The sequence below is a fragment of the Fringilla coelebs genome, assembly GCF_963513975.1.
Source record: "Fringilla coelebs genome assembly, chromosome: 3".
Classification (NCBI taxonomy): Eukaryota; Metazoa; Chordata; class Aves; order Passeriformes; family Fringillidae; genus Fringilla; species Fringilla coelebs.
This window is the reverse complement of record NC_140030.1, coordinates 59,090,308-59,117,790: the sequence shown is the minus strand read 5'-3', so window position 1 is coordinate 59,117,790 and position 27,483 is coordinate 59,090,308. Positions and strand designations below refer to the sequence as shown.

Genomic DNA, 27,483 nt, shown 5'->3' with positions numbered 1-27,483 from the left:
TAGGGACTATCTTAAACCCAGAATTATTTCATTTTCTTTGAAAAATTCTTTTCTGTGCCTACAAGTCCCCCAGGGAATCTATCAGGTGAAAACTGTGAAGATGTGAAGATCATAATGAGAGGGAACTTTCTTTTTTTATCTTTTTTTAAGAATTCATCACTTTGAGCATTACCCAGCACTTCTCCAGACTCTGGAAAGATTGTCCTTTTTTTACGTTTAAGTTGTTTGAGTTACAGAATTGGGTAGTCTTTGAATTTTGCCCAAAAAGACAGTGAAAACAGATTCACAATAAAGAGACAGTAATTTTTCATTCTTTTAAGTTTTATCATTCCGTCTCTAGTAGTAGTATGGGATTTTTCATTCTGCAGGGTCTGCATTGTAATAATGCATCTCAAAATTGAACTATACAGTGAAAGAACAAAGAGAAACCTAATTATTTCAAGAGATTCCTTAACTGTCTACAAGTTAATCCGTTCAGTTCTATCAAGCAAGATGATTTTTTGAGCTGGGTTTTCTGGATGGAATCTACTGCTGTTAAAGATGTGATGAAAAGTAAATGTACAATCCATTTTGAAGGGCAGAATAGGATATATTTGTTGCCTATGGACTTTTCCCTTTTGAAATAAATACAAGCAGAAAGTCACTAGGAAGCATTCTGGATCAAGCACTTGGGATCACTTTGCTTCATTTTTTCTAATAAATGGTAATTAATGCATCCACAATTTCACATGAAATGTCATGCATTTACTCAAGCGACAGACAAGTGTGGTGTCCTCAGACATTTCGAACATTTTACAAGTTGAGGGACTAGAAAAATATACCCAGATTTCATCTTCATGCTCTTCTATTGTATCTAATTTTATGTCTATCAAAATATCTACATAAAGAACGTAAAAGATTCTCTTCAGATATAGTGAGAAAAGTTCAGAAAAAGAGCCATGAAAGGAGTAAATTGATCAGCTACCCTGTCACACAGTGAATGGTGTAAGGTTTTTTGCTATTTGTGTTAGTTGCAGTTTAAAAAGATCCACAGTCTCCTGCCATTGCTCAATACAAAAGTCAGTGAAAGAAAATTCTTCTATTTGGAGAGAATGAAAAATCTCCATCAAGCACTGAAAGTGGAAGTAAGTTTCCAGATTAAAATGAGCCCAGAAAAACAGATTAGCTTTCTCCATAAAAAGAAGCAAAAAAAATGATAGAAACACCAAAATAGTGACGACATTGAACTGAAATTTTATAAGTCCCTAAACAGATTTTTTTTGCTACGAGAGATTTTTTACAACCATGATAAGAAAACAACAGCAGAATATAACATGAAGACATCCTGTCTCATATCAAAGGTGTATTTAGCTGGGGGCTAAGCACACAGGCATTTGGATCTGCTTGTTTCAAGTGACTACCTCTAGTGCTGGGCTGGAAGAGATAATAACTTGTGGATTACACACATCTTGTCAATGTGCTCATGACTTTATACAATTCCTGTCATCTTTACTTTGTTCCCATTCTTCTAATGAGTATCACAGGCAGAGAAGTCAATCCATTTAGTTAGTATTTGTAGCAAAGCTTGTATCTCTCTTTAATTGTCTGTGCAACACCTCTGGGTACTTCTATTCTTTCAATATCACTGTCAAGACAAAGAAAATCAGAAAGGCACAGTTTTCTAAGCACAGATGAAGCACACAATCAAACAGAGGAATGGCAATGATCTGTATTATTTCTATTTCCTGTTGTAAACATTCTAGGGGGAAGGAAAGCTGCAGTCTCTGACAAGCAAGCAAGTCTCTACTGGCAAGCAAAAAAACTGCTGGTTCTATAGAACAAATTGCTGGTAACAGTGAAATGGAAAGATCAACTCAGAATGCTGTTTAGGAAGAACAGAATTATTATTCTCCTATACACATTCCATCACATTTGTCTACATAAAATTCGGAACTTGTTTAATACTTTTTGGAAATTCAACAAGATTGCCCGTCATCTACTTGCTTGTTAATTTCTTAAAGGACTTCAAGGTATTCGTGGCTTCCTCTTACAAAATGCCCAGTGACTATCACTATGTCATTTTCATTCCATTTCAGCCAATTGTCTTCTTTAGATGGCATCCCATCAGCTTCTTTACTGTGGTCACCAGGCTTCCTTTTTAAAATGCAGCACTGCATTTCCCATTTTGCTGAAACTGAGAATGTTTCAAGTGAGATTCAGCAATCCAGCCACTTCTATCATGAGTTTCTTTATAATTATGTTTCAAGCCTCTGAGTAACCTGGGATCAGCATGATATCTGAGTGCAACAAATACTTCAAAACTAAAGTAAAATATGACTTTCTTATTCCTGAAGAAACATTACATTTTCTTCAAAATTGCAAACAGTCTTCTGTCAGGCCTGACAAATTTCAACCCTGGTCTAATGACATTTTTAAAGCCTAGTTTCTTGGGAACCCTCCAGACAGGAAACATCTGGTTTGTCCTACTAGAAACCTAAGCCTTTACTTCTAAATTTGCCTTATACAATATACTAATTTTCAAAAGCAGAATATAAAAGTCTTGAATTTATTATTTGATTTGTGAGTGTGCCATTGTATTTCCTGATTGAGCCTGTTTTTCTAATCTAGAATTCTTGTCATTTGAGCATTTTAATAGCAGCAGTTGTACACTAAAAATCTACTAGTTCTATGTAACTGGCAGACTGTAAAAATTTTGAACCAAGACTCAAGTATTTGGGTAATGCATTAACAGAATAAGAAAGGATACATTACCTCACAAAATACACTTCTAATTACAATGCAGACTGGGAAGAAAAAGAGATAATGGGATTATATTCATCCATACAGAAGACAGCAGTCTACACATACTGTCAACTTAATTGTTGTGTAATTATTTTCTTACAGGAAAAATTTTAAAAAGCAACATAGAATTATTAACTAAGGTCTGATTTACAGATTTTTTCAGGAAGTCTTCCAAGAGTGAATTGTCACAAAGGAGAGTAAAGAAGTATTTATTTTAAAATGTAACTGGTTGACTTGCATAGAAATAGAAAATACATCTTCCAAAAGATCTTCAGAGACAAGACAAGCATATGTGTAATATGACCCAAGTAGGAGGAGTGAGTTGGGAGAAGAAGGATCACATTTTTTCAAAAAACAGCAAAGCTGAAAGGTTATTTTCATGACATTTCAGATAGAAGTTAACAAGACAAGACTGTATATATCTAGCCAAAGGGCACAAAAAGTTGTATAATAAAATTTGGTGTGACCTAAGCTTTAGGAACAGATGTATACAAATGACTACCTATATCAAAGATCCCTGACAGAAAGAATCTGTTAGAATCAGGATAAGCCTGAATGCTAAAATGAAAGGGGTGCTCAAATCAGAGAGGATGTCTGCAACAGAATGATCACAGAGATCTAGAGGCGCACAGGAAGTGTGGTAAAATTCTGTATTAACAATAGAGAGTTTTCACTAAATATAGAAGTTTTGGATGGAACTCTGAGCAATGTGGTCTAGTGAAAGGTGCCCCTGCCCATGGAAGGGGGGTTGGAACTTGTGATCTTTAAGGCCCCTTCCAACTCAAACCATTTTATGGTTCTATGAATATTTGATGCAGTGGAAGAACTTCATTGAGAGAAACAGGCTTTGAATAAGTGTCTGTCCTGTCCTTTCAAACCTGACAAACAACAGATTTTTGCTCTATAACATTCTCAAAAGCCAATTTGCCCAAATCAAATTAACAATTCAAAATATTGTTAGCACTAATTAACAAGTAAATTAAGAGTTATTTAACTGATTAGCATATCAGTGCTTCCCAGAGTCAAGTAATTTATTATTTTACTTTCTGCAAATATCCCTACCAAATGGAGTGAGGCATCTATATGATGACTTAGAAACATGTTTCTTATTATTTGAAAATAGAAGATGTAATAGATCTACATTTTTTCAGTCTCAATTGAAACTCAGAAAACAAAGAGCCCTGAAGTAATATGTCGTTCTAGTTGCGTGCAATGGTTTTCTTTAATCCAATAGTTGACCTAAAACTGTGTGAATCCACTACTCAAACTCCATTTTACTGAAAGCATGTGGATTTTAAGTTGAAGAAGACCAAAATTTAAGTTGAAGAAGACCAAAATGATTTCAAAACTGTTGCAGCTTTTTGTGAAGACTACACTTACATTTAGACAAACAGATATTTTCTGTCCGTAAAATGAGAATGTATTTTATACTTTTCTAGTTCCACAGCTCACAGATCATTGTGCTTACACAAGTGGAATAGGATTTTTCCTAAGGCAATAAACATTTCTCTATTACTGGGAAATACTACGTTTTATCCTGTTAGGTATGATCAGTTGTATTTTACTAAAATGCTAGAAGTCCTGGGGGGTGTGTGCAAATAGAGGGCAGGGAATCAAAGGATTAACACTGCATGAATGCAACCATGGAAACTCAGTACTCCTCAGTCAACAAAGGAAGTTGATCATAAGAAATTTTTCTGCTAATGAGAATTTTGATTGATTTACACACCTGGTAGCTGCAGGAGCTGAGGGCACTGCCCTTGACATTCTGCTGCCACCCCTCTGCCTTGGCAGCTACCTGACGAGGTCAGGAGCTTGCCCAGCTCTCAGCTGGCTCTCTGTATACTCCATCTCAGTTTGGCTCTTCTGCCACTTCCAGTTTAGACCAAGATGCCAAAGTCTGCCCTGAAGTGACCTCTGTGCACAGAAGCTCTCCCCTGACAGCTCTGCTACATGGGCAGTAGTCTTCAATTAAGAGGATCACCAATAGCTAAGATTACTCTATCCTAAGAAATTTTGTCTGAAAATTTAATTGAAATTTTTCATGAAATTTTCCACATGACTAGGAAAAGAGAGCTTGAGTTTACATTAAGGTAGTAGAAAATATATTTTAAATTAGCAGTCTTCCTGCTTTTAACATGAAGATTGCCAGCTAAAATCCAGGATATTGTCATACAGCACAGATGAATACTTTTACTCTCAGAAATACTTAGCATATTAGCAAGACTGGCTAAAGAAAAAAAAAAGCTTAGTGAAGGGAGCAAGTATATGCTTGTCATATTTGTCTCCAGTTTTCATGAGGAAAAAAAAAAAACAATCTTAGTATATTCTCTATAAATAAATAAAACTGCACTTGAGATTCTATGAGGATTTTCTACCAAAATTTTGTCTGGCTACTTGGGTAAATTCATTCTAAGAAAAACTAGGATGATTTTAAATAAACAAAAATAACTATCTGAATTAAATGAATAGTGTTCAGTTTTTAATTTAAATTACTTCTGCAACAAACAGTACAGATTATAAGACAAATTTACTGCTGTCTTTGAAAGAAAGCACTTCAAGCAGCAGATGAATTTCAGGTGTGTTACTTGTCTAATAAATGACCATTCCTGAGCATTCATTTTCCAGTCTCACCTACCATAAGCCTGTTTGACATATGATGTACAGTCAAATTGTAGTATTGGTGAGATGATATCATGCTAAAAATGAATCTGATTGCAGCAGAAATAAATTAACTTAAATAATTCACAGCAACATGCAGACTGACCTGTCCAGTAACAGGTTAGGTGCAAACAAAAGCTTTCCTGGGTGTTCCATGGAGCGCCAGACTAAGCCGATCATCAGTATCTCTAACCAGGCACATTCCAGTAGATGGACCTGATCATGGAGTGTTAAATCCACAAATCCTGAAAAAATAAACAGGAGACAGTAAAAACACTCCAGTTTTGTAAGTGGAATAACATTATTCAGAGAATTAGGTTAAAAAGTGCTTTAGAGCTGGATAACCAAATAGAGCAATAAAACAGACGTGTGTTCTCTTTATATTTTGGGCTGAGTTTTGTCCACCAGAGCTCCCAGTGTCAGTCAGAACAGTCAGAATTTTCTAGCCTACTGTTTTTGTGCTGGCTGTACTCTTCCCAAAAATCAGGCCAAGGGCCTGGACAGCATCTCCATCCCCACACCTGTTGCCAGGGGCACGGGAATCCGGGCGCACGCTGCCGAAAGGGACATCTGTCTGCTCCAGCACCATGCTGCCTGGGGCATGAGGCAAAATGGAAAAATGCCTGCTATAAAATGAAGTGACAGCTCTAATCACCTAACCCCAGACCAATTCTCTTGGTGAAATGATCAGACAGACTCTTGGACAATTCACTCTGATGAAAGTGTGATACCTGAGTGGAAGAAGGACCAACAGACCATTTCAAATAAACTATGGAGCAAATGCTGATATTTGTGCAATCAGATGAAACACCTGTTTATATTCCTACTGGACTACAGAACATGGAGGAAATAAGTAACTTTGTATTTAAACACTATTTAGAAACAATGAATGCAAAATAAGAGATGGCTTATAGCAACACTACAAAAAATGAAAAAGAAAGAATAATGGTGAAGGTGCACATGTAACCAAAATCACAGTGGTCCACCCTGTGTTCACTTCATGCAAGAGATTGAATTATTGTCTCTTTTGAATTCTCATTTTTCATGAATGTTATTTTCAATCCAGAAATACAACAGAAGTGGAGATTGCATAATACGATTTATTAGGTCTTGCATAAGTTATTCCTTGAAATTAGAATGAGTTTCCTAAAATAAAATGAGCAGAAGTTGCCTTAAAATAGGTCTTATTTATCTTTTACTCAGTGTTACAAGTGAAACACATTATTGAACCTTGCCATAATTTTGGGGGGTAATTGTAATGATTTATACTAATCTTCAGAACACAGAATACATGGTAAATTACCTTACCAGCCCTAAAATAGCAGGGATTTTCCTTCTGTGTTGTGTCCTCTCTGAAGGTATATACTGAGTCAGTTTTGAGGAATATACCTGACATACACTTGAATATTATCTTGAGAAAAAGGCACACAATTTAAAAGTTAAATTATGTGCCAAGAAATATGTTTTTCAAATAAGAAAGAGGTAGAGAATAAACAAAATGCAGTTCACAATAACTGAGAAAATACTGTTATGTCTGGTAAAACACTTTTTCATATAATTAATGGAAATATCTGAAAAAGCTAATCAATCTATTGGTAAGAAATCATCCAGTAAAAGGAAAGAGCTCTGACACGTTTGAAATAAAACTCACCTATCATTAGAAGTGAATTTATGCAGTTGCAATACCTGCTGGTTTTATGGGTGTGGTAACAATAGAGGAAATAAATAATTGCTTTTTCCTGTATTTTTCCTTTATTACCAAGTACAAAAAATTATTTCCAGACTTCAAAGACTGATGAAATGGCACTTGCCTGAGTCACCAAGCAGCTTGAACAATAGAGCTGAAACTTAAAAGAGCAACATTCTTAACTACAAAGCATTGGTTACAGCACTCAAGCACAAAACTGGCAGAAAGAAATGTCTGTATATAGAGAACAAATAATAAACACCAGCTTTCCTATTAAGTAGTGCCTTAAAAGGACAATACATAATAATTGCCTTGATGGCTTTTTAGGTGATATTTTAAATTTATTATCCTGCTGTTGAAAAAACTAGCTAGTTTAGTTGGCAAAACTGAATGTCCTGCCCAGGGAAGCTGTGGATCCCCATCCCTGGAAGCGTTCAATGCCAGGATGGAGGGGACTTTGAACAACCTGGTCTACTGGAAGGTGTCCCTGCCCGTGGCAAAGAGGTTGGATGGAACTGGGTCATCTCTAAGGTCCCTTACAACCCAAAATATAAAATAATAGATTTGATGAAACAAAGTTCTGTAAGATAATGAATACTGTAAAACCATGAAACACATTCACTGAATGAAAATATTTTAAATTTCATATTTCAGTATGGCAAAAGGGTATGAACTGAACTGAAGTATTTCTAAAGGAAGGACATACAATTTACTTCTTTACCATAGACAATTTTTAACGATGACATGGAAAAAACAGAAGTTATAGTTCAGACATCCTGTTGGCATTTGGGAAATATCTAATGAAGACAATGAACTTTATAAAAAGTCTGAGAGCATAAGAACGTTGAATTATCTCGGTGTTACCTGAATCTGAAAACCATCCTGCAAGTGGGAAGAGAAGTTAGACAGAAAGGTAGAGAAAGATCAAAATGAATAAAGTATTGAAAAAATATGCCCTCTGGTGAAGAGTCAGAGGAATTTAGTTACTCTTTGTGAAGATAAATAGTCTAGAGAGGTTGAAGGACTGTGATGGACAAAGATCCAAAGAAAAAGAGAATAGCATTACAGAAGGTAATGGCATAATAGAGAGAAGCCCATGCTGGCAGCTAGACTGGCTTCAAGTCAGCCTGCAAATTAGGGGACATTGTTAGCAACAAAATAGTTATTACCTAGGCATCACATTAAATTTCCTTGAATTTGCTCTCATTTGAAACATTAATCAAGATCTAATAATTCTTTTAAGACTTTCTTGTTCAAGAAAGTTAGTTCAGAATAATGTAACAGAAGTTTAAATTAAATTATGAATAAATCATTAGTCAGTCAATCATGTAGAGCATGTTGCACTTTAGTGTTGCTGAAATTATGTGTAGATGTGCACATAATTCTTAAATTTCAGTACTCTTTTAATGCTGGAAAGTTTTGAAAATTATTCAGACAGTATTTTTTAATTCTAAATTTTTGATTACCGTGGTTTAAGGAAGAAGACAGTCATTCACTTCATTGTTGATAAATTAACTAATTTGGATGCAGTTTGAATGTAACCTACATCTCACTCCGTATGCCAGAATGACTAATCCCATGATCTTATATCAGTCAATATCAATAACCTGGATTGCCACTAGTCCATCCTATCTGACATGTACCATATGTTTGCCAGGAGAAAGGTGCTTAGAGAATAAAAGCCATGCCTAGACCATCCATCTTTTTTTCAAATACAGATAAATTAACACCATTTCCAAGTGATTGCCAACAACAAACGTTATGAATGTATCAGAAATTCTTGTAGGAATATGGAAATCTGAATTTCTAAAAGCTAGAATGATCTTCAGCATATTCAGCTAGGAGTAGGGGGCAAATAAACTTCTCTGTAGAACACAAAACTGAAATGTTCAATGAAGTGATTTTCCTTTCTAGTATAAAGCGGCATTATGTGCTGCATGAGTGACCACAGGGCCCAAATCTCTCTCCTTTAGACAATAAGACACTCCATAGCAGGAGTGGGTCCACGGAGCAAAAGTTATTAAAAGCCCTGCTTTGGCAAGCATGACATGTAGATTTGGCAATCCAAAAATTGTATGATCCCACCACCTTAAAAAAAAAGGAAGGCAGCAACTATATACAAAACAAATAAGCAAATATCTTTGTAACCTGGGAGTTTGGGCAGCACAAGGACTACTGGAAATAGTATTTAGTAAAGTATACACCCTTGAGAAAAGTGGTTTATACCCTAAATTGTTTGATTGTAGTAAGGAACAACATAAAGCTCAGATAATTTTCGTGTATTGCTAAGGTAAAACACATGGTGCACTCTTCAGTTCTCTGAAATAACCACTACCAATGCATGAGCATGTACCTACATGTGTGTGTGTGTGAAATTTTGTCAATCATTATGAAACTAATAAATTCATCATTTGCCTTAGTGACTTTTGACCAAATAAGTAGCTACCCATTTTATGAGAAACAATTTCCATAGCAATTACCATTCTGACACCCAATATCCAGTGTCATTGCAGATTCAATCCTTCAACAGGAAGTCTTCCTCCAACATTTGCAGATCGTTATCATAATTTTGCAGTTTCTACTAATAAGACACAACTACAGGGTGTTCAGACTGCTCAAAATCAGTTAAGTAAATGTGAAAAAAATTACAAAGAAACTCTTCTTTCTACATGTGATCTAACTCTAATCCAACTTATATGTTTATGCTATATGTCCTAATTACCGCAATGTGTACCCAAAAGGTGAATTGCAAACAATTTTTGGAAGAAAATAAACATTATCATGTCATAAAGAATCAGTCCATCTCCAGATGCTTTGAAGATAAGTAAAGTAAAAGCAATAAATAGTTTTAAAAGCAATAGCAAACCTCCATCTATCAAAGTATCCCATTTACAACAGAAATTGATACCAGATGTTTATGGCAAAAAATACAGCAGGAAAAATAGACTTCTACAGGAAGTTTCCTCATGGTCCAGAGGTATATAGCTCAGACTTGCAGAGCTAGAAATGGTCTTTTTGTGATTGATGTCCTAAAATATTTTTCCCTCCAAGTTTCTCCATGTGCTTTCTGAACCAACTTGGCATTTAATGTGCTTCAGATATGTTTTACATACTCTGAAGCAGCAGTCTCCAGTAAGAACTTTCATACTCTCAGTTAGGTAAATCAGGTAGGTAAATCACAATCTCCTGTTCTGAAATAACCAAACATCTCTCTCTGACTATTTCTTGAATAATCTAATTATCGTATTGGAAGATTCCATCATTCCCTAGGTCATCATCTCATTTCTCTTTTCCAAATATTATAAGTGTATTCAATCATTCCATAGATGAAAGTTATTCTGTTCACCTTTGGAACAATGTTGTTGTCCTTCTTGGAGCATTTTCCACTTCAGCTATATTCTTTTTGAGACAGTGAGACCAGGACTGCAGGCTGTTTCAGTCTGCCCTTATCTTCATCACATTATTCAACTCAATAACATCCATCATTTTATCACTGTTATTCAGACAATTTTTTTTCTAGCAAAGTTATGAATATGATGAACGCTAAAGTCTTAAACGTCCTGCCAGCTTGTCGACTATGTCTTTAAATTAACACCAACAGAAAATTTTACAATACCCCCTATGGCAAAAACCAGGGTATTGAACTCTACAAAAAAGTTGTGGGAAATCAGAACACCTAAATTTTGTGTCTCAAATGTGTCCAGACGGGCCACTGTTTTTTTTCTTTCTTAATGCAGTGTTTCGAAAAGTGGCAACAACCACTGAAAAAGGTTGTTGTTTACAACAGCCTCAGTCATGTACCTCAGTCATGCGACAGTCATGTAATAAACCACATTTGGAACAGAGTGCTAATTAGGTTGGCAAAGACAGCAGAAAGGAGTGGTGGGTGCTGCAACCTAATTGCTAGCAACCATCCAATAAAGCAACAAAATAAAGAGTGGCTTGTATCGAGAAAAATATGTAAGTAGATGAAAGGCAAACAGCAAAATAATTCCGAGGCAAGGTCTGTTCTCGAAAAAACAGCCATAGAGAGGAAAAACATCTGTTCCTCCTAACCTAAAGCACATTGAAGGACCAATACCTCAGTCACCATTGTTTGATCAAGTGGTGAAATCTGTGCCTTTTTTAATGCCACAAGCTTGGTACCCAACCTCTCCACTTTAAAGAGAGTGGTGAGACTGCATCTATGCATTTATCTAGCACGTAAGATGACATTCTGTTCTGAAATTGCACAGATCACTCAGCCTCTTCAACCTTTAAGGCTGAGCCCTGAAACCTCTTAGTTAAGAGGTGGCTAAAACCCACACCTTGACTATAGCCTTGTCTGTACACAACAGCAGAGCAAAACAAATTCTGAGGCCAAGTGAATCAGAGAACCACAAACACTGTTTTCTTTGAGCCTCAGTATCCACACAGCTATTTCTATAATGCTACTCATTCCTAATTCTTTCCACAGATCTTCAGACCAAAATTATAAAACACTTTTATTAAGTTCTTCCTCCTAAGGGCACTTACAGTATGACACGGACATATTGGTTTAATTGTTTACACAACACCAGTGTTTTAAATCACGACTTATTTTGAAGACTGAAGATCAAAGATCTCTAAACCTCAACATTTTCAATCCAAATATTTTGCTAGAAGAGTAGTTTTGCAATTTCATTTTTTTTAAAGGATATTGCTTTTGTTTCTGTAAGTGCGGTCAGAAAAAAATTAGCTACAATTTACTGAGCTCCTGGGAGGAAATCTGAAAGGCAAACACAAAGCAAGTGGCACAGTTTTAAGAGCCTCTAACTACTTTGTCTGCTCTTTCACAATTCTCTATTTTTTCTGCCTGTATAATTATAGTATAGCAGCGCACCAATCCAAATTTACACACTGTCTCGTCTGAGTGTAAACAATCTGTCAGAAATTGAATTTCTTGAGATCAAAGAGAACAGCATCTGCTCTTAATTACTGTTAATTCCTTTTGAAAATTGTACTTCACATTTTTAAATTTTCAGCTGCAATGGTTTAAGATTAATTTTTCTTTTTCTTTCTGAAAAACAAAAATTACAATTTACTGGTGTAAACTTAATATTGGTTAGGAATGTTTGGGGTTTTGGGCAAAAACCCTAAAAGTCAGAAGGAAGATGAGGTCCTGCTTTCATAGTCTGTATTCATACTGAAAGTCAAGGTCAAGCAAGCTTTTGCTCTTCACCTCTAGTGGAGGTTTCCATCCTCCCTAAGCTGGCCTTAGGGAAGTTGCCTAACAGTTTGGCAGCAGACTATCCAGCCAAACTCCCTACCTGACACTGTCCCTGGAGCAGGATGCTGCAGGGATGTTGCATTTGTCACTTTTTTTCAGATCCTATTTCTAGGAGCTGGTCTGTTCTGCCTCCACTTAAAAGTTGCAATGTGATGATTCTGAAATGCATTTCTCAGGTAAATGAGAAGTTTCAGCTCCTTTCCAGGAATATGTAAAGCTGTCATGACTCCACTCAACACTTTCTCCGTGTGCAAAAAGTACATGGTTTTTCAGACCTGTCCAGTCCATATATTTTCAGAATAAGGAGTTTAAAAAGTTCCTGAGGCCATTCCTGGTCCAAATAGCCAATTCCTTGTTCAGTACAGGAACCTATCTTTCCTCAGATACACACCAGTCTAAACTATGACCAAGTGCCCCTGCCTACATCAGATATATTAAATACTATCCTATTTCAAGTTTCCTACGCCAGAGTAAGCTTGTAAATAAGTTAGGCAAGTAGAATTTCACATACTCAGAGCAATACTTTGCACCAAGCACAATTAGAATTTAGGGCCATGGAAACACTTCCAGGAGAAAAGTGAGAGGTAGTGACAGACAATTGCACTGGTCAGACATATATTCTCTTCTCCTGACAATTCCTTGCTACATTTTTGTGAAATACTGATGCCTCACCTGAGAGAAACATGAGAATTCTCCAGCACAAAACCTGCTTGGCTGGCAATGCTCCTAGGGAGATGGACCATGTTCTGCCTGGGGGTCTGCAGGAATACTCAGCATGAGAGCCAGCCCTTCGCTGGGAAGTGCTCCTGTGAGTTTTAGGGACCGCAAGTTGTCTCTGAAGAGCGGCACAAGCAAATTATTCTGTAGGATTTATCTGACTACCTGAATATCTGTCCTATGATGGTGAATGGTGAGGCTGTATGTCTGAAGCTCAAGACCTCCTCCTTGGAGAGAAGACACTGGGCAGTGCTGTGGCTCAAGCCCATCCCTGAGCCAGGACACAAAGGTGCCCAGTGAAGCTGAGTGCTGCCAAGTCCTGACTTTCTCACACCTGTCACTGTGTCAGCCTTGACTTAAACACGGGGGGGTTTCTGCAATGGTTGCACTTTGTTAACCAAAGATTATTCCAGAAACTGCATTAGCAGTAACCATTTAACACAAATATGTTGAGGCCTTCCATCAGGGAACATAATAAAAGTAATTGGCACTCACATAGCACTTTACATTTTCAAAGGGCAGTAAAACCATTAAGTATTATTAAACGTATTTTATAGATAGAACACAGGGAGGTTAAGTACCTCATGCAGGAGGCAGGATTAGGACAGAGATGTCTCAGCACACTCTGTCATCCTTTCAACCACAAAAATCTTTGAGTTGAAGACTACTTGAGCCCAAGTGAAAGTTCCATTTCTTGCAAATCAGTAAAGGTAAAAAAAAAAACAGAAGCAACTGAACTTTTCCCATAGAGAAAAAAGAAAAAATCTTAAAGAAGTTGGATTGGGGGGGAAAATTTTTTAAAATGTGAGCAGAAAAGCTGGATGCAGGGAAGTACACAAGTATTAACTTTAGTTGGTCTCACTAAGCTAGGTAACAACCTGTGCAAAACAAATCTTAGGTTTAAGTTTTCCTCACCCTCTTAACAAGCAGCTTTAAAAGTTATTAAAATAAGAATAAATCTTGCCAAAAATGATTATAACAACTACTCAATAAGATTATTGTAAGTGAAGGCTGACTGCCAGTTTGCAAGTGAAAGCTTATGCTACTTGTATTGTAAAGGAAGGGAGACATACATATATTTTCTCTATGGAAAACAAGCTCTTCAGCTAATCAATAAAATGTGATGTTTGTCATTACATGGAAAATTCTTGCAGCAGTTATTAACTGTACAACACTTATTTAAAGCATGTTAATGATAATTCCTTCCTGGACCGTAATCCAGATGGCTGAGACTCAGGGTACACTTTGACAACAGTAAGATGTTACTTTATGGTTCATTTAGCACTGAGAGCTGTGCCATTCCTCAGGAAGTTCAGGCTTGCAAATAAAAGCCACAGGACACTGTCTGGTTATTGAGAATGGAACAGCAGCTATTCCCGGTGATTTTGAGTGTAGGAACATCCCATGTGCAGCTGCATGTGAAAGCTTTTCTTTGAAGATTGTCCTCCGAATGTTTCCCTGGACAGGTGAAGAAAGACACTACACAAAATTTATTAGCTGCTGACTAAAATAGATGGTATGAGGTAATACATCTTTTATTTATTGTCTCTGCCACAGTTAATTACATTATATTAAACTTATACCAGTACTCAGGCCAGTTGCAAGTAGTTTGGAGGGTTTTTTGGGGATTTGTCATTTTTGTAAGGTCACAGCTACACAAAATGTTTTCCATCAAAAGCAGATGCAGCTAAAATAATTCCTGGGGCTGGTTATGCATTCTTAACTGACTTTTACGAACTCAAAAGATGGACTCATAAACACAAGCTGTGCTCTCTACTTTGTTCTTTCCCCTCCTCCCTTTCCCCACCCATCTAGGGCTGGTCTCTTCTGCTGGTTTAATTGTTCACACAATTGATGAAACAACCTGTCAAGAAAGAGGAGCATGGAAGCCACGATGGGCAGTCAGGGAGCACCAACCACCTCAGAGAGTTTACACTTTGTGTAAATTTGCCCTGAGACTTGAGGTCATATCCAGCATGACTTGGATTTTTATTTTTGTCTGTTCAGTTGCATCCAAGACAGTATGAGGTTTTCAGCATTTGTTTGACCTCCTTACTAAAGTACCAGGCTATGCTCCAATCACAACCTAAACCAAATAGAAGTGATGGTTTTGTGGCTGTCAAAAAAAAAAATCATTCGAGGCAAAAGGTCTCATTAGGCAATCACTCTTTGAGCAATCTCTTTAAGCAACCACAGTTTTCAAGTAAACATATAATCTGGAAGGGGAGAAAGGAGGCAGACTGAGGTAGAATCTTTCAGAGCTTTTTAAATTACCCCAGCCTGCCCCTGGAAGGTTTCAAATGGTTGATTCAATACACAGTTACTAGGGGAGAATTTAAAGACTGAAGATCAAAGATTTCCCAGTTGTTTTCCTCTTTTGCAGAGTGCACCTACATGCTTTTACTACATCCTCTCACTGCTTGGGAAAGGCACTCCAGTTGGGAAAGACACTTTGGATGGGCAGTGCCTGATGGTGTCAGTGAGAGCAGCAAGCCAGGGGTGGTTCACAGCCAGGGTGCTGGAGCTGGCCTGGGCAGCACTGCACGCCTGGCCTTCACTGCAGCACCAGGAGACAGACCTTGCTAGAGGAAGAGGCTCTGGAAAACCTCAGGGTGGATAAAGGCAATGCAGGTATGTCCCATCATCACATGGTGACGGGGGACAGGGATGGCAAGTGAACAAAACTAGGTTAAAGGCAGCCTGGAGCGCTACTGTACCACAGGCAGCTCATTGCTACTGCTCTGCACCTCATTTTTCCCACAAATGTTAGGGTGTAAAAATATCTCCATTGTTCCGTTTCTTATCCTTTTTGTTCCTTTAATTATAAGAGCTATAAAAAAGACTTAAAGGTCATCAAAACACAATTTAAGAACATTTTTAAAAAGATATAAAATTAGATTTGCAAGATAACACAACCAACGGCCACCTTCAGCCATTCTTCTAAACTATCATTAATTATTTAAACTGAAATTAGGGATTAACCCCAGTCTTTCTGACTGTCCCTAAAATACTGTTTTTCTACTTTTATTTCCAATAAGTCTGTTTAATTCTTTAGGAATTAAAGTTTCACTGTTTTGCTTTTCATTTCCACCTCTATCTGAAAGATTTAGAAGTGTCACATTCTAATTTAACACTCTTTCGACTGCAAAAACTTTCACGCAATGAAACTGGGAGGGCTAAGCTCTCCCCTTTTCATTCAAAAAATCTGGTGAACAAGGCATTAAGCTTTTTTCTCCACGTCTCCCACTGCTGTGCTCAACACCAAACCCCTTAGCATTCATTGCAGCAGCATATGGAATTAGAAGAAAAGACGATTATTTTCCAACCCAAGGAAAAGAGGGGGAAACCGTCAAGTTTGTAGTGAACTAGGAGATTAAAACTGCTTCAAGACTACAAATAGAAATTGCTCAGAACATAGTGTGCTGTACCCAAGAAATGAGGCATAACTTCAGAGTTCATGGTCTGGTCATTCTTTATAGTCACTAGGATATAAAACTAGCTTGACTAATGCACCTGCATCCATTTTTTCCCTCAGATTGTTCACTTTTGAAGTATTATTTCTGTCTATTGCACTTATATGTGAGTAACAGAAGCTATATATATTTATATGTGTACTTCATCATTGCCTGGTACCTACATCAAAACAGAAACATAAGCACATATAAATGAAACCCCAAATGTTTCTTTTTCCTCCTATTTGTTTCATCCCTACATGACTGGTTTTGAACCGAACCCAATCTCGAAAAAATTGTCCAAGAAATTGTAAGCATACATCAAAGAGAAGAAAGACAGCAAAATTAATTGCAGCAATTTCCTTCGACCACTACAACAAGAAGACTGTTTCAGCAGCTGTGTGGGAGTGTCATCATAAGACAGAGCACAGGAATACTTTACAGGGAAAGCAAGACACTGGAATGCAGCTGGCAATTTGTATTATTCTCATCCACGGAGACCTAGTAAGTTATCAAGCAGCATGTTTCCACAAAACACATGTTAAGCCCCTTTCCTCACACTCTCCTCCAATGTGTAACAAACCCAAGGCACCCTCAGGAAAGTGGGACACATTTCATGGAGCAGGCTCAGGTGTGCACACAAAATGCAGGTGCTGCACTTGGAGAGCAGTGACCTCGACTCAAACTCCCATACTGCCTGCTGAGATACATGCTGAGCTAGAGCTGGTTGGAAGCACTCTGGCAGAGCTTTTTACATTGGAAAGTGACAGCTGGCAAGTTTAAAAACGCATGTCAGATTTCACAGAAGGAAAACAAACAAATAAAAATGAGGCTGGTTTCTATCTGGAAACATGGCCTCGTTGTCAGTGCCTCATCTTACTTTTCAGCCCTATGCCAGGCACCTATTCCCACTCAACGTTGAAAAAGGTATCTAAACTTCTGGAAATATAGGACCCTTGTCTTTTTATTTTAAGCAGGTGCTTGAAATATTTGAAATTTTATTGAAGTCTACACTTTCACATTAAAAAGAAATTAATTTCACCCAAAAATCTAGCAGAAATTTTCAAACATTTCATTTTGTATGAAGTGAGAAAGTTTATTTTTACTGGTTTTATCTGCCAGAAACAAAGAAACTAATTATTTACACTACTCTGATGGAGACATCTGGAAAAGCTTTGGAACAGTGTACAAGCTCATCCAAAATGACCGGACATATAAACTCTATTTGTCATCCTTTGACAGGACTGGAAAATTGCATGGAAACCCACCACATAAAAAAATATCACTGTAATACCTTCTAAGAAGTACAATAGCAGAAATTAAAGATTAGAAGAAAAATACGTAACTTAAAATTCAAAAAGTTTCCCCTGGAATTATAATTTGATATTTTTTTCTAGCTTGTAAAAGAAGTGGTAGTTTTCCTCTTTCTTATTTCAGAGACATTTTGATTTATTCTGTTTTTTCTCTTCTCTTTCACATGCATATGAAATGCAAATTTGACAGACTCCTTAGGGGTGAGAATAAAACTTTGGCTTGGATCAGGAGATAGAGCCACATGGTTCAGATGTAGCCTAGGAGACTATTTTACAAACAGCATCACCATGCTGATCCTTGAAGCACAGCTCAGATCACATAAAGACTTTTTCAGGCTGAGGTCTCCTATCCTCAGAGGCAGCGGAACTGTGCTTGATGTAGGAGCCCCCAGGCAGTCAATATGCCCTGGTTGTTACCCAAATGGTGTTTTGATGATATCCAGGAGGTTATGGGCTCCTCTTACTCACTTCTACAGCTCATATATGTTTATATTCTCCCATGGCTACCTGGCTGCCACGGGGAGAGTTACCAGGATGAGATGGAGTCATGCAGTAACCACAAACAGCTCACACAGAATCGATGTTGCGCTGTGATGGTAAAAGGCAAACTTCTAAACAACTGAACAAGAGACAGAAAATATGAAACAACAATGTGGTGGAAACTTGTCAAGATGATGACACAGCATTTTAACTTTAATTATCCTAAATATGTTTATTAATGATCTGACAGGCCAAGAAAGCAATGAAGCAGCAAAATATGAAGATGGCAGAAAATAATTTAACTTCATCAGAACAAATAAAACAGGAATTTCAGAGATACTCAGAGAAGTGAGTCACCTCCTAAATGTTTGGGTTTACTCTGGAATCAACCTAATTTTTTAAGCATTTTCGGGCTGCATTTTTATAGAGATACACAGTCAAAATATGAACTGAGGAAGAGGGATGAACTTGGAAATTCAAAAAGAAGACGAAAAAATATTATTTTCTTACACATACAGAAAAAAAGGCTAATTCTAAGTGTAAAACACAGCATCTACAAACACATTTAAATATAGTCCTACTCTGATTAAACATGAAGGATCAGGAAGCTGCTCAGAGACTCAGAAGCCATGAGACTCTGATGGTCCAAGAGGCTGGCAACTTGTTAAGAAGGGGGAAAACAGCTCATCAACGTTATACTGAACTACTTCTGGCCTCACATTAGTAAATAATTTCAGTCATCTACCAACATGAAATCGCTTACAAGTTACTCCACAGTATTTGTAAATAAAATAACTCATGGAAAGCTGGTAACGGTTATTTGCTGTCAGCTGAAGAAAAGCAGATCTGGATTCATCAGCTGCAGTGATGGATTTTTACCAAAACCTCTCAGAAGCCCTATTACTGACAAATAAGGTACAAAAAGCTCATCTGGAGTTTAAAGAAAAGAGCACTCTGACTGCTCTGTCTGCTGCAACAAGGCAGTAAAGGAAATGTATTTGTGCTGCCTGGCACCGTCTCATTCAAATTTTGAAATGTGTGTCCATTTAAACACTTGATTAGAAGTGTCCCCCCGCCCCCCTCCCTTAAGAAAAGGAAAAAAAAAATTAAAATCATTAACTAAAAGGGCCCCAAAAACAACCAAACCAAGAGGACAAGTAAAAAATTAACAAAAACAGAATTAAAAAAGCTTTAAAAACTTAAGCATGTAAAAATTTCTGCAAAATATAAGCCACTTTTTTTGAGAAGAGAGGCATACTGGCAAGACATAAACCAGGAGCATAATGAGCTGTATAAAAGAAATAGCAGATTTAATTCATATTTGTGCCTGTAAGTGGAGGTGGGCAGGTGGTGGTTTGCAACAGGGATATTTAGTGTGCTTTATAGATTTCCCATGCAGCAGATAAAATCCTGAGACACCAGTTCAGGAATAGATTCACTGAGGCACATTGTAAGAGAGTTCTACATCACTGACACAGGGAGGCACTGGCACAGTCAGTGCTTCCCTGTGGTAAAGCAGCATTCTTCCCAAAAGGTTCAGTATGAAGGAATGTAACCCTACATGTTTACCTGGAAAAGGTGCATTTGGTATTCATATTGGAGCCAGTGATCCTCCACAACTGTGCTTATATGAACACCAAGTGGGGAAAAAATGAAGTCACAAGTTGATAATTGTGCTGGATTTTCATGAGCAGCTCTGTCAGCTGAAAACCACTCCATTTATACTGGCTTTAAAATGTGTGAGGTATTAAGCAATTAATACCAGTGTTTAATCCCATCATCACCAAATAAAGTACACTAGAGCTTTCCTTTTCCACTAACATTGCAAAATCCCACCCTGCAAAAGAATAATTGTCAACTGCTGATTCCAAAAGGCTGCCACATGCTTCTGTCACTTCAGGTCACTATTTACTAGCTTTACACAGCAAACTTGGCCCAAAGAACTTCCAGAATTTACTGCCTTCCTGGAAGAGAAAGACAGAAGAACAACTTTTAGAAAATAAGCATTAGCATTGGCAACCGACCAGACAGTCTTTGCCTCCTGGGAAGTAAAGCATCTTACTTCCAGGGATGGAAGCCAACTAAAGACCCTCTATGAACAAATTAGGGGGTGCTACCTCTTACCCAGGAGTCTCCAACCCCTCACAGCTATGGCATAGCATTACAGTTTATGGTGCAGATTAAGCAGGAACGTGCAAAGCAGGAGCTAAACACCTACTTAAGTAAGTAGGATAGAGACTGTAAATGGTGCCAGGAATTAGAAGATTCTTGCCCTTTGAACAGGAGAGACTGGAAAAGACCTCTCTGCATAAAAAAAGGAGAAATTAAATTAGAAGGCAGCCTGCTCCACAGCTGTATATTACTATTGGCAGTATAGACACATGAATATTTCTTTCTAGCACCATCACATTAATACTGGCCTATTCATTCCTGATATACTGCCAGCCCCCCCTTTCAATTGCCTCAACTACTTTGCCATGAACTGGAGTGGGGATCAAGTTACTGGCAACCCAAAACACACCCAAAAGATTCATTTTTAACCCAGATAAACCCCTGTACCTGCACAGCCACCCCAAGACAGGGAGAAGCAGAAAGGTAGGAACTGTTCTAGCCAGCACTACCACTGGAATAAATCTTGTGAAATTACAACCTCACAGAGTACATCCTACAAATATATGTGAGAGTCGTAAGAAATAGTACTTTGTAGCAATCAAAGGATATTTCTGAAATAGGTCAGACATGTAGTATTAATATAATAGTTGATATTACATGGCAATATTATAATTTTAGCTCTATTCCAGTCAGGGTTTTTTTAATACAATGATCACACCCAGTCAGAGCCTTTTCCCAGTTTTAGTAAACACCTGGCTTTCATGCCAGCAGCCTGTTCAGCCACTTCTCTAATTGCAGCCATGTTTTCTGAGAAACAGCAGCTATTGCAGAAGATGCTTCATTAGGCTATTGATAAGGAAGACTCTAATTAGCCTAACCCACCACTTTCCCTATCTTTGTGAGTCAAAGTAAAATTAGATTTCTTGAATTTTGGTTTTCCAAACCAATCTAAACACTCCAGAATACAATTTCACAGGGAACACAACACATTTAGCCTATAAGCAAGATTTTGAATGGCACTTTTCCCCTCATCTGTATATTAACCTTGATTATGGGTCTTCAGACTTCCTGGTGCATTTGGTTCCAAACCAAAAATCTTAAGCTGCAGGGAAAAATAAACCTGAAAATTCTGACATGAATTTTCTTTTTCTGAGATCACTCTGCTCACAAGGAATACCAGATACCTGTGAGGATCACTGGATACCTCTGACAGTGCCCCTCTCTGGTGGGCAAAGGCAACCGGACACTGAATCAAAGTCAAGATCTTGATTCCTCCCTTCTGTTTCCAGGACTCCTCAAGAGGCTTAAGAAGCTTTAGGTCTAGACCCAGAGTCTAAGCACAGTGATAAATACTTCACCTCCACCTCCCTGCTCCTTACTGTGTCAGACAGAGATATTTCTCACAAGCAACAGAATTTTACACAAGGAACAGAAGGCAATAGTTCCTTATAGGCACTTAGCTGAGCACAGACTCCTGGAGGAACAAGGCAATTGCAGATTTCTCATCTCCCATTCCACTGTGGGATATTCTTTATCTTGCTTACACTAGTTTAAATTCACAGCAGTCCATAACTAGCATGCAGACAAAACAACATACTCTTTCCACACATAGTTCATTTCCCGGAGAGATAATCAAAGAAAACAAATGAGCTGGTAACAGATGTGTCATATAATGCACCACTGCAGCAATACAGACAGGGTAAGAGCCCATCCAGAAGTCATCTGCAATAAATCTTTCCTAATTATTTCTATGTAACTTAAAAACTCCTATATATCTAACATGAGATTTTAGTGGGTGACTCACTTGAACAGAAAACTAATACAAATGATATTAAAATAACCTCTAAACTGGAATTACAGCTGACTGTGCTCAGAGATGTAGTACTGGAGAGAACCTAAAAGAATTAGGCTGAATTTATTAAACAGCAAGTAAAAAGGGCCAATTTGTGTGAATTATGTGAACAAGAAACAATGGATATGTGCACATGCACATACATATCGCATCAGTGCTTTCCAACAATCGCATATTCTTTTTGTAGATTATTTTAAGAAATAAATAAATCAGGAGGGATCATTACTTACTGTTTACTTAGAGTAGAAATTAACGAGCGTTTCTTGGAAAGCTCCAGGGTTCAGCATAGCTGAAGACTCTAAGACAGATATGTTCATCCAAGAGTGTAAATTATTTATCAGCTAAAGAAAAATAGCAGGAAATGTTTTTATAAAAGGATCATATATTTTAGAAATAAAATATTACAGTTTAAGTATTTAATTTCCTAATGTTTTGGCTAAAAAATATAAAGATTATTACTGTGAATGTTCATTTTTGCCTTTCCACTTGCTAAGACCAATAGAATTTCATCTTCAAACACTATCAATTGCACTTGTATACCATTGAATGTCCAATGAACTCCAACATATAAGTAGTTGTTGTTAAAAGAATTTTACTCCTCTTCTTATCTGTTTGGTGTCATTTTTCATCCGTCAATATATGATAAACAGGTAAACAAGATTACTCGTAGTTAGATAAAATTTGGTTACTAAAGATATTTTTTTGAGCCAGCTTGTTGGGAAGCCCCAAAATTCAAATCTTTGAAATTCAAACATTTCTTACTCTGAAAAGGCCTGAATAGGATCAGCCTTGTCATAACACTGTGGGTTTTGATTTTAAAGCCACTGTGTACAGATGGAACTATAACTCTGTAATATGTGGAGTAACAATCTTACAAAAATTTTTTGGCTATGCACTTGCACATAACAGCATCAGTAGCTGAAGTACTCTTCAGAATCTCTCCTTCTGGACAACAAAATAAAATCTGGAAAGCTACAGAATTAGCTTTAGACGTTTGCAGAGAAACTGGTAGGAATAAACAAAAAAACATGAAATGTTGAAAGTTTATGTATGAAAAGTTTAGAAAACTCTCAAGGATTTATTTCAGAGCTCAGTCAAAGCTTCTCTGTAAAAATACTCTAAATGGTTCTCTAAAGAAATATTTTAAGAGGTTCCCCAACTACTTTTCCTGTTCTAAATCTGTTTCCCTTGATTGAAATTTTATGCAAATACAATGATGCAGTTTGAACACATTCTTTTAATGCCTGTGGCCAGGAAACTCCTGGGGTAAGAGTGGGACGTAAAGCTGGAACACTACGGCTTGAAAGATGAAATGGGAAAGAATTATGTGTAAATCACATCCCAAGGCTCTTCTTTTGGCAATAGGAGCAAGCAACAACCAGACCCATCCACTTGGAAAACACCAGATCAAATTACTGCCTTCAGCAGGAACCCTAGCAGTAAGAACCCCAGCTCTTACTGTTGAATTTACTGTTGGCTCATCTGGCTGATTCACAGCATCTTCTTCCTCTGGTCCTCTTGCCTGTGTTCATTTTTTTCTCACTGTTGGAATCTCCTTCTTGCTGGTCAGCTTGTCCTGATGTATTTGTCTCCCCTTCTATGTCCCTAACCCTAGGGACTCCTAGAGTTTGAAAGCCACTGCATGAGGATACCTCTTACATTTCCAGTATCAAAGTTGTAATTCAGACCTTGATACTTTTTTCTTCTGCTATAATTTTGTTCCAGTCTTCAGCTAGTGAAACCACTGCCTGCATTTTTGCTTTGTTTTGTATGGTTTATGTTCCTTTAGAAGCATTTCTGCTGAATTGTTCCTTCTCAGCTTTGGCTTTTTGCTGTCTGACACAAGCTCCTAGCGCATATAACATCTCTCTGTCCTCTAGAATCAGCATCTCCATCCCATCTCTCAACAGCAGGCCATCGTGGCACATCATCTTGTCCTCTTCTCTCATTAGAAGTTCTGTACAGGAGGAAATATAGCTCACCTTTTGTAAAAAGCACTACAAGACAATGCTAGATATAATTCAAAAAGGTGCTCATAAGAGAGGGGTTTTCTCATACAGCACCCACAAGCTGAAGGAGGAGAAGGATGGAAAGGAATGTTTTTTGGTTTCACAAATATAGACAAGAAAAACTGAAGATGCTTCCCAGACTAAGAAAATACAAGGATGGAAAGCTTTAATTTTATATTCAATGATTTTAATTCTGCTGCTCTTCATAATCATTCTATTAAATAATATGTCTCAATCTGATGTTCAAATTCAAATGGTGTTTACTTTATTCCACTACAATGTTTGATGCTTACAATTTCATGGTAATTAATTGAAATTTCACAGAAATTAAATTAGCAAAAGCAGCCATAAAGTAAGCTCCAGATGCCTATTTTTATTTCTCTTTTGCTTACACATTTTCTTCCTCTGTTTTTCATCTAAGAAGTGGGGGAGCAGAGAGTATCACTTCAACAGACTAAAGAGATAAGCAAAGGGGTGGGGTTTTTAATGACATTTTAGAAATCTCCACAGAAGCCTGTTAGACAAAAGGAGAAGAGACTGTAAAATATATGTTTTGAAAGGGTTATTAAAAATTATTACAGGAATTGCAAGCCATTTCTTTTTTTAAATAAATGTAAATTATTGGCTGGAGGATCACTACACTTAGGAGCTCTATAAACATTCCTACATCTAAAAGGTTATAAATACATTCCACTCTCATCTAAGACATCTTTCCTTCTACTGCAAGCTCACTCTTTTTTTTTTTTCAAGGTTTGGTGCCACTAAAGTGCAGTGTAAAATTGTGGCTATTGGCCTTTTTACACACTGTTCCTGATTTAACAGAGCAGTTTAGAAGGTCAAACAGGAAAACAATATCTTATGAAAATAGCAAGCTCTGTGGCTTTGAAATAAAGGAAAAAAAAACCAAAAACAAAACAAAAAAACACCAGTGCCAAAATGTTTATCTCCTCGGTTCATGAAGCCATTAAATAAGTCCAGCACTGTGAATCATCTCAAAACTTCAAAGCCTCTATGCCCAGTGTACCATTTTAGGGCTATTAAGTTGTACAGCTACTGTACTTGTAGTAAATAGTTATATGAGATTGTAGCAGCACTGCCAAAGATTTCACCCTTGCAAAAAAATTTCCTTAAAGCTACACTCTGCCAGGATCTCACTGCATAAGCTTGTAATGTCTCTTCCCATCTCAAGAGATCCTGCACCAAAAATATTTGGTTGATTACAGTGAAAATGCCAGCTTCATTTAGAAAACACAGTTCTCCACATAAGACATTAAACTAAATACACAGTAAGTGAATAATGAAATACAATAAGCTAATTCCTTTGACATAACAGCACTTCTGTAGAAAAGCAGAGTAATGATTTTGCTCATTTTATTAAAGACTATCCTGAATGTGGTACTATATCCAAAGATGTTATGCAATTCAAGAACATAAGAAGGCATATCTTTCAGGAATATGTGATTCAGAAATAAACATTCATCTACACTGATATCTTGCCTACATGTGATTTTTTAGTGATTTGTCCCAATTAAATTAAATTCAATTAAATGGTAAAAGACTCAATTTACCCGTAAAGTCTAGCCCAGCACAATCTGTTTGCACCCACCTCACTTGCAGCTGCCTGCTATTCCATCTGGCTGAGGCAATCAAAGGGCACCTGGAAGGACTGCAGTCTAAATCCCCATTAGGCCACCTAAAGAGTAAATCCTGATTTTTTTGTTTATGTCATAGGACACTGTACAAGATTTTTCTTCATTTAATTGGGCAAACCCACTTGTATTAGGGGCCAAGGTTTTGGGAAAAAAAAATTTAAAACAAGCTTTTATGTACTTTGCATACCATGAATTGCATTGTCATAGGGGAACTTGGTTTCTGGCCTCAGACAAAAATCCTGTTATATCTGGGTACTAAAGATATTTTTTGAGGTTATGCATAAAAGCTGCCACAAGTTCTCTTTTCCCCAGAAACTGGTTAACACCACCAAGTTTGCACAGCCAATTTAAGCAAGCTTGAACTGATGCTGAATTAGTTGCAATAAAGACTGAGACTAGTTCTGACCTTCCCAATCAGGGCATGTCTGCAAGGATACTCATCTCATTTTGAAGATTTTCCTCAGCATTTCTTTATAACAGATCTCTGCCTACATCATTTTACACAATCTATCACAAATTGCATTGTATTACTCAATTTTGTAGAATAGTTTCACTTTTATCCAATACATCTAATTAGCAGTTTCTTCTTCCATGCCCACCTATTTTTATCATCAGAAAGAACCAGCTAACCAAAAACTATTCTTTTAAGCCTACACAGCAAACTAAACTCCAAAAATATCCCTGACAGTCTTTACACTATTTTGTAAGCTGTATCTTCATTGCTTTTCTGCTCTGTTGATATAAGTTTCTTCCTTCCTCAGAAAATGTAGCCTTTTTGAATTTCAGTAAAGCTTCCAATACTCTCTCACAGTATGCTTCTAGACTAAATATCCAGCACACAGCTGTTTTCATACTTTAGTTCAAAGATGAGTAATTACTTTTATCACTATAACTTCTTTTCATTGATCAACATTCAAAAATAAAAATATTATTCTGTTCTTCAAAAAAAGTATTCAGGCTTCACTAACCAATTTAATTTTGGGGTTGAGGCATAAGCTAAAGTGTGTGTGTGTGGTCAGGGGCTGTACAAAGGAATTGTTTTCATTACCTTGTCACATCATGCAATGGGTGAGCGCCCGGCTCACAGGTGGGGCACAGAGGGTTACAGTGAATGGGGGGATACATGGCTGGTGACCTGTCACTAGTGAGGTTCCACAGGGCTCCATCCTCTGCCCTGTGCTCTTCTACATCTTCATAAATGACTTGGACACAGGACTGGAAGGGATACTGACCAAGTTCACAGCCAATATAAAATGGGGAGGAGCTGCTGACTCCCTTGAGGGCAGAGAGGCCCTGTAGAGAGACCTCAATAAATTAGAGGGCTGGGCAATCACCAGCCATAAGAATTTTAACATGGGAAAGTGCTGGATTCTGCACGTGGGACAGGGCAACCCTGGATGTAGGTACAGACAGGGGAGTGAGATGCTGGAGTGCAGCACCATGTAAAGGCACCTGGGGGTCCTGGTCAGGGGGAAGTTGAACACGAGCCAGCAGTGCCCTGGCAGCCAGGAGAGCCAAC

At 37.5% G+C, this 27,483-nt stretch overlaps 1 protein-coding gene across 2 annotated transcripts in view; it reads right to left on the bottom strand.

Annotated features, from left to right (window-relative positions):
* The window catches only part of ESR1 (estrogen receptor 1), a 160,012-nt gene that overhangs the window by 18,695 nt on the left and 113,834 nt on the right, over positions 1-27,483 (bottom strand). For both annotated transcript variants that reach the window (XM_084203463.1, XM_084203462.1), the window contains exon 6: positions 5,549-5,687. In XM_084203463.1, coding sequence (XP_084059589.1) covers positions 5,549-5,687 — 139 coding nt within the window. The remainder of the gene's footprint in view (positions 1-5,548; positions 5,688-27,483) is intronic.